We start from the raw sequence: 13,588 nt of genomic DNA on the forward strand, positions 1-13,588 counted from the left end.
TAACAAACAGAACTACGACCACACTGAACTTCCCTGGTGGTGCAGTGGTTAAGAATCCGCCTGCCAGTGCAGGGGACGTGGGTTTGAGCCCTGGTCTGGGAAGATCCCACATGCCACAGAGCACCTAAGCCCATACGCCACAACTACTGAGCCTGCGCTCTAGAGCTCGCGAGCCTTAACTACTGAGCCCAAGTGCCACAACTACTGAAGCCCGTGCGCCTAGAGCCCATGCTCCTCAACAAGAGAAGCCACTGCAATGAGAAGCCCATGCACTGCAACGAAGAGTAGCCCCCACTCGCCGCAGCTAGAGAAAGCCCGCGTGCAGCAACGAAGACCCAACGCAGCCACAAATAAATAAATAAATAAATTTATTTAAAAAAAGAAGAAATACAACCACACTAAACTGCTAAGTTGCACATCAAATGAAGCCCAGGCTTCTCACCATGGCTCTGAGCTGTCTGGTCTCTGTCGATGTCTCCACCTCCCCCAGCTGCTCCCCCAGCTGGCCCACTGGCCTCTCTCAAGTTCCCACAACACGGGGACTTCTTCCCCACCTTAGAGCCTTTATCTTGTCACACTTTTTGGCCCGAAGACTTTGCCCACGGCTCTTTACCGGAAGGTCTCCTCCTCACCTGAGACTCTCAGCTTCAAGCCTTCCTCCTCGGACAGATTTCCTCCCACACTCTCTTAATGGGTTACCCCAGTCATTCCCAGTCACACACAGCCCCATGTTCACAACCTTCACAGCACAGTTCTCAACTTGCAATTACTTATTTCTTTGTCTACTTGCTTACTGTCTGTCTCTCCCCAGAGAAAATTCTCCAGAATCTAGTACTTCTGTTTTCCAAACACTGTAGACTCAGCACAGAGCCTGACCCCCATACGTGGTGAATAAACAAATGAGTGTCATGGTGAGTGAATGATTTCCTCTCTGAAACACCCTTCCAGTTACTAAAGGTATCATACGCTGACTAATAAGCAAAAGATAATTCTGTCTACCTTAGTCAGATAAGCTCAGAGCTAGAACAAAGGACCCATACATGAGCCAATGGATATGCGATTAGACATTTAAGAAATCCTCCAACTCACGATGAGAGGGCTGACCCGAGGCAAGATCTTCAGTCTGTCCCAACAGGCAGTCACCAGGGACCCCACTGAGCCCACAGGTGTCAATGGACCCCAGGAACGAATGAACTTAATGGGATGGGTGTCCTCAGTGCAGCCAGTATTCTTCATCAGGCTGATGTCTGGCCTCAAATTTTTCTGGGACATTCAGTCTCCTCACCCATATCATCATTTAATTACAAATTAATTTTTTTAAAAGAGGAGTCTTTCTTTCTTTCTTTTGTTTTTTTTTTGCGGCACGCGGGCCTCTCACCGCTGTGGCCTCTCCCGTTGCGGAGCACAGGCTCCGGACGCGCAGGCTCAGCGGCCATGGCTCACGGGCCCAGCCGCTCTGTGACACGTGGGATCTTCCCAGACCGGGGCACGAACCCGTGTCCCCTGCATCGGCAGGCGGACTCTCAACCACTGTGCCACCAGGGAAGCCCGAGGAGTCTTTCTTTAAGGACTACTTGTCACAGTAGAAATCTATGGTTGCAACCATTTTCTTTCCCAGCAAACAGGGAGCCAGTTCTGCCGCTGCTTCCCAGGGAAGTTAATGTAAATGTTTATTGACTGAAGAGTCATCAAGAAAATTAAGTTGCTGATTCATTGCTTTACACTGAAACCCTTTGTTTTTCCCTCCTCTTCCTTCCTCTTTATAAGAAGACACTTCTGAGAAAGAGCACATTTCAGGGACCCACTTGATCTTGATGTGATGTTTTCTTGGTTGCCTAAGTCTTTCATCTGCAGATCGTGGTTCCTGTAACGGCAGGGGGACCAGCCGTGCTCTTTCCTCTGGAGGACCACACCTCTAGGGTCTCTGAGGAACAATGGAAGTCTTGGGGCTCCTCAGACTGGAAGCCAGTGGCCCCATGGTGATGGTGGCCCTGTCAGTGGTCCTCTTGGTTCTCCTGAAGTGGTAAGTGCAGCCAGCATGTTCCAATGGCTGTGACATTGTCAGGAATAGCAGCCGTGGAGCCATGCTGGAGCCGGGGTGGGGTGTGTGGGAGTGTGTTTTCCTTCCCCTCTAACCTAGAGGGAGTTGAGTATTAACACAGCTTCAGAATTGAAAGCAAACAGCCAGGTTAATCTTTTGCTCAAATGCAGGAGATGGAGGTGTCAGGAAAGACTGGTGATTCAGTGGTTGAGAACGCTACACATAATTAAGTTTGAAAGAGATGGAAAAAGCAACAAATTGGAAAGGTTTGGGGAGAAGTATCTCCTTGCACCCCCATCCTATCTCCTCACCTCATTTTTCTAAGATCCTCTCCCCAGGTTGGATTTACAGCAGATTCAGCCTCTTGGGTCTGATGACATTAAAAACAAAAAAGATATAGGAGCTGTCTGGCAACGTAGGCCACTTTGTAGAATGTCATTGACAGGGATTTCTGTAGGTTTAAGGGCAAAGTGGTGGAACTAATTTCCTCATTTTCTAATATTTGATGGAAGGGAATGGATTCCAACGAACATAGTGTGTGCAGTGCCGCAAAGTTTGAGACCCTGGGGGAATCTCAAATTTAAACTGGGAGTAACCCCTGGTGATTTAGTTAATTCAACAGGAGGTTTTCTGAAGTCTGGCTTGATCGAAGGCTGGATGGAAGGTCCCACAATATGTTCTATTTGTGCATATTCACCCTGTCGGCAAAACTTATTAAAGTTACCCACTCCATCAAAAGCACCTGGACTTAGGCGGCTCTGGTTTTTGAGGGGAAAGTGGAAAAAATAATGGAGAACTTCAGTTTGAGCAGAATTTCAATTTATGTTTCCGGTAGTAATAAAGCCTCCTCTAGATTAATAACTGGGAAAGCACTTTGAAAAGCATCAAGCATTATGCAAATGTGAGGTATTATTCTTTTGGAATTTGCATAGCTGAAAATGGAATTCACGTCTGGTGTTCTAGGATGATGCAATTACCTCTTGGAAATTGGCTCTGAAACCCAGCTCCAGTCCCAGTGCTGCTTTGCTTTCTAACTGGTTTAATTATCTTTTGAACTTTTCTCAGTGTGGCTTATCTTGCCTTGAAACCAGCCACATGCAAACCCAGGAGCAAGTGGTACCCCCTCTCCACCCCCCACCTCCATTCATCCACCTCAGCTTCTGCTCAGAGATGAGATGCACTTAGCGCAGTGCCTGACACGTAGTGGGTGCTCAGTAGATGTCAGCCACTATCATTAACTATCATTTATGTAACCTAAACGCAGAGGAAAATAAGTCTTCAGTGCTTCAGGTATATTTAAAATTTCTCATTAATATGTTTATTAATGTTAATTTCTCATCGACAGTTGTGCTCTGATTGTGATTCTCAAAGTGTGTCCAACCTGAGGCCTCCAGGTGGTCTCTCAGCATCATTGTTTCTATTGCACACTTCACTGCACTTCTGTTTCTGTCTTTATTGGGTCTTTTTAATTTCCGTAGTCTTGATTTCCAGCTCAGTGCCTGATATACAGTACGACCTCGATAAACGTCTGATGAATGGATGAGTGAATTGCATACGTTAGTGTTGCTCTGGTCACGGAAAGGGGCATGTGTCCTGACTGATAAGTTGGCTGTAACTGGGTGTTTCTAATCAGCGTAGATCAGAGTCACGGCCAATAATACCATACCATTCAGCAAGGCAGTGGTGCATTTGTAATCTGTTCTGGGGCCATGCTAATAACCTGGGTCAAAGACACAGAGATAAGAGAGATGCATGAAGCAGAGATGGTGAATAGGACGTGAGGGCCGACTTCTATTTGTTCTAGCAAAAATAATTATTGATTTGTTCATGTGTGCCAGGCATGGCGTGAGGCCCTGGTACAAGGTCAGAAAACAGGAGGTCCGGATCAGATGCCCAAGGTTGGGGAGACGTGGAGGTTCTGGGTGAGCTCGGTGTCTGTTGAGGATAACGCCGAAGAGAAGGAGGCAGCAGGAGGGAGCAGCCATGGCCATGGCCGTGGCTCTGGTGCTCCTGGGTCTATCCCTTGATCAGCTCAAGGTCACCATCCATGGGCTCTCAACCCTCCTCTTCCAGATAAGACTCCAGGTAGCCTCTGAGCAACAGACATCAGCTTGAATGCAGCAGGGCCTCCCTCAAGCTTCATTTTCTCGACAGGATGCATGTGGGAGACAGAGGGGTGCTCTGGGAGAGCTGGGGGTGGAGAGACCCTCACAGCCATGTGGCCCCCGAGGAGATCTTGTGGAGGGTGCTGTCCTGGCCGTTTAAACTCCTTAGTCTTTCCTTTAGGAGTTCCCCCTGCCATGGGACCAGGCAAGCGTGCAATGAGAGCCTTGACTCTGGGAAGGTAACATGAGGAGGACCACCTCTTGCCTGCTCAACGAGCCTAGGAGTTCTTTCAAGGCAGGACAGAGGTCCTGTATCTCATTGCAGTTCTGGAAACTTCTGTCCATGACTCAGATGTTCTTCTAGCATCTGTTTGAATGCGGGTAAAGTGAAGAAGTACACATTCATCAGCCCAGCACCCGGGACGTAGGGTTTGGTCCCTGACTCTTTCAGCAGCTTCATCCACCAGGCTCTGACCCCAACCTGTGGGCCTGGCAGTTCTGTGAACAGTCACGTTGCTGCAGGCATCCGTGCCTCTGCCCTTGCTGGTCTTCATGCTTGGAATCTTCTTCCTCCTCTCTTTCCTTCAAGGAGCTCAGGGGCACCTCCTCAGGGAAGCTTCTCCTGTTTGCCCAAGACACTGAGAAGTCCCACTCACTGTTGTTTTCCTCATCACTCTCATCTCCACCACCCCCCTTGCATGCAGTTGGTGCCTAATAAATGTTGGCTCGAATCTCCCCTGGCATTTTACTTTCTTTCTTTCTTTTTTTTGGCCACACCATGCAGCTTGTAGGATCTTAGTTCCCCGACCAGGGATTGAACCCGGGCCAATCCTGGACAGTGAACCACTGGACTGCCAGGGAATTCCCAACCGCTGATATTTTCTTGCTGGTTCATCTCTTAGGTGTCACAGCTCAGTACAAATCTAATTCTTCTGCCCACATGCATCACCCTTTTCCTGAAAGCCTATTGTGTTTTCAGTTTGGACCAACTTGGTGTCCACGTTTCTAATTGTTACAAGTGCACTGTTTTTGAATCTCCACTCACCTTGTACAGCAAGACCATGGCATGTACTTAATAAACACTTCTTAATTATTAAGTGTTGTGTGAATTTAGAAAGAAGACAAAAGAGTGAATTTCATCTAAAAAGAGACTAATATAACATAGGCATAGTATATTTTGATAGTTTTCCCCAAACTGCATTTGACACAATTTTTTGATGACAGTCACTTAAATTGACAGTTATGAGGCTGGGTCATGTGCACTGGGGTCTGAGGAGATCAGGGCTGTTCCAATGGGGCTGGAGATGAGCTGGTATGTAGAATACATTAGCTTGAAGCACATGAAGCACATGTGAAGGTGATCTAAACACGTGATAAAACATTTTTAAAACTCATTTTTTCTGTATAAAATTGTTGGAAATGCTGACTTCCGGAAGAGATTTGATGCACAAGAAATAAGTTGTGTGAGTTGAATAGTGGTAGAGGCAATCTTAAGTATAGTGTATATAAACTTTCAAGCGTACCTATGAACTGGCAGCTTTTGGTAAGATGACGGTTTCTTTATTAAGAAAGAGTATAAGGACTCCCTATATAACTATGTACAAATTCATTTGCCCCATCCGTACAGACAGGAAGTAGATTAGTGGTTGTCAGGGGCTGGAGGAAGGGAGAAGGGAGTGGCTGCTGATAGGTATGGAGTTTCTTTTGGGGCTGATGAAAATGTTCTGAAATTAGACGATGTTGATGGTTGCACAACTCTGTGAACGTCCTAAAACCACTGAATCACATACTTTAATAAAAGGATGAATTTTATGACATGTGAATTATATTGCAATAAAAAAAATTCATGTACCCAGAAAAAAAAAAAAAAAAAGAGAGAAAGAATATAATGAAATAACCCCGATATTAATAGTGGTTTTCTTCCAATGGTGGGATTATGGGTGATTTTTTTCTTCCTTTAGTCTTTCTGTATCTTCCGTATTCTTTTTTTTTTCCCTTTTAATTTATTTATTTATTTTTGGCTGTGTTGGGTCTTCATTTCTGTGCGAGGGCTTTCTCTAGTTGCGGCGAGCGGGGGCCACTCTTTATCGCAGTGCACGGGCCTCTCACTATCACAGTCTCTCTTGTTGTGGAGCACAGGCTCCAGACCCGCAGGCTCAGTAGTTGTGGCTCACGGGCCCAGCCGCTCCGCGGCATGTGGGATCTTCCCAGACCAGGGCTCAAACTTGTGTCCCCTGCATTAGCAGGTGGATTCTTAGCCACTGCGCCACCAGGGAAGCCCTGTATTCTTTTTTTAAATGAATATCAATTATTGAGCAAAAAAAGAGAAATTTTACTAAAAAGAACAGGGAATTGCTCCTCTCTAGTGCTGAAGAGGAAAGCAGTTTTATGCTTTGGGCATGGAGGTCTTGAGACTGTAAGCTGACTATTTCTACAGCAAAGTGGAACGTACAGGGGAGTTTGGAGTAATCAGGGAGCTTCTTGGCTGATGAAGCAGTGAGAAAAGTAAACCGTGGTTGTTGCATTAAGTAACTAAACAGTCAAGGCAGTTAAATATATAAATATGGTGGAAACTGAGAAGAGTTGTCTTGGGAAGGTGGAAGGGCTTTCAATGCCAAGCTGCATTTAAATCTCAGGAGCCCGAGACCCAGAGGTATAAATCAAACGGACATTAAAATAGGAATCAGGGTAAGTTAGTGTTCTGATCTAGTCTCATTCTAAGACCAGGTTAAATTAAATTGTGAATGGTAATGGTGATTATTAAGACTTAAGACTACAATGAAAAAGTCCATCCCTGTACTTGGAAGTTTCTTTCTCAGAGAGCTTGCTTTACATGTGGAAAAACTGGATTCTAATTCTAGACCTACATCTAATCACAAGCCATATTTAAAAGAAACCACTGCTCTCTGGGATGCAAGATGGTTCAACATATACAAATCAATAAACATGATACACCACATTAACAGAATGAAAGATAAAAAATCCTATAATTATCTCAATACATGCAGAAAAAGCATTTGACAAAATTCAACTTTCTTTCATGATAAACACTCTCAACAAACTAGGTATAGAAGGAATGTACCTCAACATGATAAAGGCCATAGTATATGACAAATTCACAGCTAACACCGTAATCAACAGTGAGAAGCTGAAAGTTTTCTCTCTAAGATCAGTAACAAGACAAGAATGCTCACTCTTGTCGCTTTTATTCAGCATAATGCCGGAAGTCCTAGCCAGAGCAATTAGACAAGAAAAGGAAATAATGGGCGTCCAAATGGGAAAGGAAGAAGTAAAAACTACCTCTGTTTGCAGAGCATATGATCTTATATATGCAAAATCCTAAAGACTCACAAAAAAACTGTTAGAACTAATTAATGAATTCACTAAAGTTGCAGATACAAAATCAACATAAAAAATCAGTTGTATTCCTACGTACTAACAACAAACTATCTGAAAAAGAAATCAATCCCATTTACGATAGCATCAAAGAGAATAAACTACTTAAGGATAAATTTAACTAAGGAGGTAAAAGATCTATGCACTGAAAATTATGCAACACTGATGAAAAAATGGAAAAGGTTGCAAAATACCTGGAAAGATATCCCGTGTTTATGCATGGGAAGAATTAATATTGTTAAAATGTTCATACTACCCAAAGTGATATACAGAGTCAATGCAACCCCTATCAAAATTCCAATGGCATTTTCCACAGAAATAGAAAAAAATCCTAAAATTTGTATGGATCCACAAAAGACTCTAAATAGTCAAAGCAATCTTGAGAAAGAAGAACAAATTTGGAGGCATCACAATTCCTTTTTTTGGGGGGGAGGGGGGCACGCAGCTTGTGGGATATTAGTTCCTGACCAGGGATCAAACCTGTGCCCCCCTGCAGTGGAAGCACAGAGTCCTAACCACTGGGCAGCCAGGAAACTCCCCATCACAATTCCTGATTTCAAACTATATTACAAAGCTATAGTAGTCAAAACAGTATGGTTCTGGAATACAAACAGATGCATAGGTCAATGGAACAGAATAAAACATCCAGAAACAAACGGTCAATTAATTTTTGACAAAGGATTCAAAAATACACAATGGGGAAAGGATAGTCTCTTCAATAAATGATGTTGGGAAAACTAGATAATCATATGCAAAATAATGAAATTGGACCCTTATCTTATACCATAAACAAACAAAAAACTCAAATTGGATTAACAACTTAAATGTAAGACCTGAAACTGTAAAACTCCTAGAAGAAAACATAGAGCAAAAGCCCCACGAGATTGGTCTTGGCAATGATGTTTTGGTGTTTTCGGCACTAAAAGCACAGGCAACAAAAGCACAAATAAGTCAGTGGGACTGCATCAAACTAAAATTTTCTGCACAGCAAAGGGAAACACTGAACAAAATGAAAGGCCACCCAGTACCATCTAGATTTACTCCATGACTGCTTCATCTGTTGATGGTCTTGCTTGGGCTGGTCTGTGCTGGATGCAGCTGCTGCTGCTGGTGGTGAAAAAGAAGTCAGATAAGACCCAATGGGTCCACTAGTGACTGCTCCCTCTCCTGCCTGGGCCCCCTACTCTTCCTCAGTGGCAGTTCCTATGGTGCTGATTGTCCCAGGAGCCGGGAAATACTCTCCAGAAGCGGCTTTTGGGGGCCTTTTAGCTTCGTGCATGATTCTTGCTTCTCGCCTTCCAGCCCCAATCCTTCAGCCTTTCTGGGTCTCCAGCCAGTCACAGAAAGCAGAAAGATCTTGGTCTAGGTCTTGAAACGCAGGGAAGGATTAGCAGAGAAGAGGAGGGAGGACATTTTAGGTGGGCAAGTATCACAGGTGAAGGCAACATTGGGGTTTGTAATATTTGGTGGAACAGACCATTCAGAGTGTGAATAATAGATGCATTTTAGAAATACATTTTAAAGGCCGTGGATAATTTCCAGTGCCCCAGAGCATGTAGAGAAGGATGACTGCTATTTGCCTCTTTTATTTTTTGTGCTTTTGTCCAGGATATGATGGGTACTTCAGTTTAATAATTCAGTGATAAGCTTGGAGATAAAACTGAGCCCGCTTATGAAAACTAGGTCTGTGTTTCCTTGAGGACCATTTTCACAGAATATTAGTTTTTGTTTTCTCTCTTTTAAATAGCTATACACAATATCCCCAGCCTTCTTCTCACTTTATTGATTTTCCAGAACAAGAGTACGAGTTGTGATTATAAAGTAAGGTGACTGATTATTTTAGCATACACACCAGAACTTATACAACCAAATGAATTTTATGACCTTCAAAGGCAGTTTCCTGATAGGCTATACCCTTACTGCAGATATGCCATATCAGAAAACACATTCTTAGCACTTTTCTTTGGGAACGGTCCTTGGTGTGTGAATGCAGTATTTTGACCGCCCTCAAGGCAACAAATCATCGTCTTTGTTGAGAACAGATGGATTTTTTAAAAACAGCCCAAATTTTGGCAGCTAGGTGATTAGACAGGGCAATATTATTTTTAATCCAAAACAAAATATGATTATAAAACAATAAACCTTGTTGTTCTTTACTGAGAAGTTTATAAGGCATTTCTGGAAGCCAGGGGATTCTGTAAGGCCACACTCATTGGGCCTATGAGTTGCTCTTAGTTTAGTTTAGCTTTGTTTTAAAGAAAACAACAACAATAATCTTAACCCTTATGGTTATACCTCTTCTTATCTTGTAAGGAATTCAGGCTTGTGGAATTGGTAGCATCGACTCTTTGGTCAGAGATGAACGAAGAACCTCATTCATTCTATAAACAGAACAGGCCATCGGATTTATGTCGGCGCCTTACTGAGCTGCTTGAGTCAATGCTTAGTGCTCCTCTCCTGGGAGGACAGTGGTTCTTCCAGACATAAAGCCATGGGCCCATGAATGGACCCTCTCCTCCACCCCTGAGTACCATGATGACAACCTACCAAAGAGGCTGTCATCTGCCACTGAGGGCAAGGGCCTCATCTTTGGGAACCTGAACAGCGTGGCAAGGACTTGTTTCTGTTTGTAAAAACGACGTACATCTCAACAAGGGGGCGAGACTTTGGGGAGAGCAGGGACGGGGGGCAGGTCTCGCGCTGCTGTGGATTGGCGCTTCAATGATTAAGCGCCACCTTGTCCCTGGTTTGCCAGAAACCTGTGATGCTGCACAATGTCCTGGGGGTGGGGGAGGGGAGGGGCGTCCGCTGGGTGGGGAGACCCCACGACGCCCGCTGTCTCAGGTGTCTTAGGGCCCCCAGGCAGAGCCTGGCACCGGGCTACCCTGCGGGGCCATCCTAAACCTCTGGGTGGCCTTGCGAAGGTGTGTTTCTTAGGTTTTGCCTCAGCAGATGGAAATTCCTGAATATGGTCCCAGAAACAGATGGCTTTTTTTGCTCAAAGGTTTCTGGGAAAATGGTGTCAGAGAATGACAGCAAGGCCAACCTCTACCAAGAGTGGCTTCAACCAAAACCCCATTTCCCAAGCCCTGCCCAGAACGCCCCGGACAGAGCCAGCTCTGGGCACCAAACCCAGCAGCTGCCTCTGCCCTCTGAGCTGCAAGGTGCACTGAAATCCTCCCCGAGTCTCCTTCCTCCACCCCTTCTCTCCACACTCTGCCTGCATATCACAGACTCCTGCTGCCCGAATGCCCTCCCCTCTCTGTTTAAATGAAATCCCACCCACCCCTCAAAACCTTGTCCAGATGTTGTTCTTCCTGAACGCCTCCTTAGCCAGGCCAGCCCTCAAGAGCCTGGCCTCCTTTGAACTCCAGCAGTGCCTGCTGTCCCTTGGCACACACTGTATTATTCTACTGTTCATGCCTGTGTCCTATTTCCTAGCCTGATGATAAGGCCCTGAATCTTAAGACGGTGAGTGCCTGGTGCATAGTAGCTGCTCAGTAAACGTTAATGACCACAATCATGGCGCTGCTTCCAAACGACTGCCGTCACGTGTGCATGCGAGCCAGTCTCCCTCTGACTGGCACACTAGTGCCACCATGTTCTCAACATCTGGCAGAATGCTTTGTATGCGGGTCATTGAAAGAGTAAATAAATTCCTTCTTAGTTCATACCTTCACTGAATGCTGAAGGCTTTCTAGGCTATGTGCTGGTTCTACCTCATTGATGGGCTATGGATCACACGCCCATGAACTCAGATACATAAAGTAACTGTCACATTAGAAATCAAAGAGCAAGGCTCTGATGCAAAAGGAAGGGATGGGATAGAATGCAGGACACAGCCATTTAGAAGATGAGGTATGCGGGGAGCACAGAACACTTGGTGTGTGAGCGGGGTGTCCTGACTACAGTGTAGGGAAGGGAAGGCATTCAGCCCCCAGCAGAGGCATCAAAGGGCAAACACTTCCTTCTTCACTGTTTTATTAACCGCTAATCCCCACAGTTCAAAGCACCTCTATTGGTGCTTTTCACCAACATCTACTGTTTATATTATTTCCCCATAGGTCCTGTGTTCTATTGTCCAAACAACGATGTATATTTAAGTAATGAATGATTTATTTTCCCATTTTAATTATTCAAAGACAAGCCGACGGAAGCTCTGCCAATGAGGACAGTGATCAATGAGAGAACCAGCATTAGTGTACCAAGTTATAATTCTACTCCGAAGCAAAGAAACTTGACATTTTAGTTAACGTGCACAATCTTCTTGTCAATAAAGGCACGATTTACATTTAGGCTCTTCGCAATGTTGAAAATATCTCACGTACCCCCTTCCTATCTTCGCAAATCAATAGGCATCCGGGAAGCCCAGGCTGTGAGCATTGTTAAGCACAGTCAGTTATACATTTAATGGTTTCAACCCTGTCTGTTCACAGAGAGTGACCAAAATTGGTAGCATCGTCTCATGATATAAGGGAGGATAGAAGGAGACAATTGGGAAGTTCTTAGGAGAAATACGGCCCTGTGGAAATCAGCAAGACCTTTCCAGCTGAGGGCAGATACACTTTTTCCACTGGAGGACCTTGGGCAAGTCACTTCTTCCTTGCCAGTTTCCTCACTGATAAGAGAGGGCTGACAGTCCCTGGCTCTCAGCATACGGCATCCTTTCCACCCAGGCCCCCGGGCCAGCTCTCCCTCACCCCTCCCAGTTAGCCCAGTCTTGTTTCCTAAGTGGTGCCTGAATCCTTCTTTCCCCCCTTTCTGCTCTTCTACCCCTGTAGTTCAGGATTGCAAGAGCATCCCTTGGCTGGAAATAGACACCCAGCTGATTTCCCTACCTCGTGTCCTGTGCCCCTCAAATGTGTCCTCCAACTCTGCAGCCGGAAGAACACACCAGAATCTCACCGCTGCTTCAGAAAACCCTCCCGTGGCCCTCCCCGCCTGGGGAGCTGGTCTCCCTGGCTGGTGCGGGAGGCCCTCTCTGACCTGGTCCCATCCACTCCCGCGTGGTCACCTCCTCACCTGGCACCTTGCTCTCCAGCGCTCACAGTTCCTTCCCCACGCTATGCTGTCTGCTCTCAATTTCCTTCCCTCTCCTGGGGTCCTCTTCACCCCTTCATTCCGGTGAGAGCCCTGCATCTCCTGTGGTCTTGGCCCTACCACAGCCGGTACCTTCTCTCTCTCTTGTACCAATTCCCTGGCTCCCCCATGAGAAGGTGAGCAGGACTGGGTCTTACTCAGCTTTCCCCTTAAGTGCCTAGCACTGTGCCTCTACACTTCTGTTGGGTAATAGGCATTCGATGATTGATCGAAGCTGAATTAAGAAGGACAGTGTATAGGATTTCATGTGGCACACGCTTGGCGTATAAAGACACAAATTCATGTTAGCTGTTCTTTGCTGCTACGAATATCCTCATAGAGAATTTCCATTTATTTCTGGATGCATATCACTGCAGCCAGCTGCCACCCCTACATGTTATAAAACAAAATTTCACTGAATTGAACTCTGGATCTCAATAAAAGATTTCATCTTTATAATTCAGGCAAGACTGGGCTGTGGGTTGAAGTTCATCTCTGCACGGTTTATGAGGGAAGGCTTGCTAAACAAAATCTTAGTGCAAAGGTGACTGTTGAACCCATTTAAGAAAATAAACTATTCCCAAGCATGTTAGCCGACGTTAGTTCATCACCACTGCCTTTAAAATACACACTAAAGGGCTTTCCTGGTGGCGCAGTGGTTGAGAGTCCGCCTGCCGATGCAGGGGACACGGGTTCGTGCCCCGGTCTGGGAAGATCCCACATGCCGTGGAGTGGCTGGGCCCGTGAGCCATGGCCGCTGAGCCTGAGCGTCCGGAGCCTGTGCTCCGCAACAGGAGAGGCCACAGCAGTGAGGGGCCTGCGTACTGAAAAAAAAACAAAAAACAAAAAAACACACTAAAACCGGTTCACTCTTGGCTGCCTTTCCCCACATGTGTAATGGTCCAGAGCTTGGGCTTTGGAACCTGATTGCCTGGGTTCAAGTCCTGGCTAGCTTCGTGACCTTAAG

General features: G+C 45.6%; 1 protein-coding gene across 3 annotated transcripts in view; it reads left to right on the forward strand.

Moving 5' to 3' along the window:
* Positions 1-1,934: 1,934 nt before the first annotated feature.
* The window catches only part of TBXAS1 (thromboxane A synthase 1), a gene marked incomplete at both ends in the record, with an annotated part of 152,963 nt that continues 141,309 nt past the window's right edge, over positions 1,935-13,588 (forward strand). For all 3 annotated transcript variants that reach the window (XM_079711407.1, XM_079711408.1, XM_079711409.1), the window contains one exon: positions 1,935-2,023. In XM_079711407.1, coding sequence (XP_079567533.1) covers positions 1,935-2,023 — 89 coding nt within the window. The remainder of the gene's footprint in view (positions 2,024-13,588) is intronic.

Source organism: Hyperoodon ampullatus (genome assembly GCF_949752795.1).
Source record: "Hyperoodon ampullatus genome assembly, chromosome: 9".
NCBI classification, from domain to species: Eukaryota; Metazoa; Chordata; class Mammalia; order Artiodactyla; family Ziphiidae; genus Hyperoodon; species Hyperoodon ampullatus.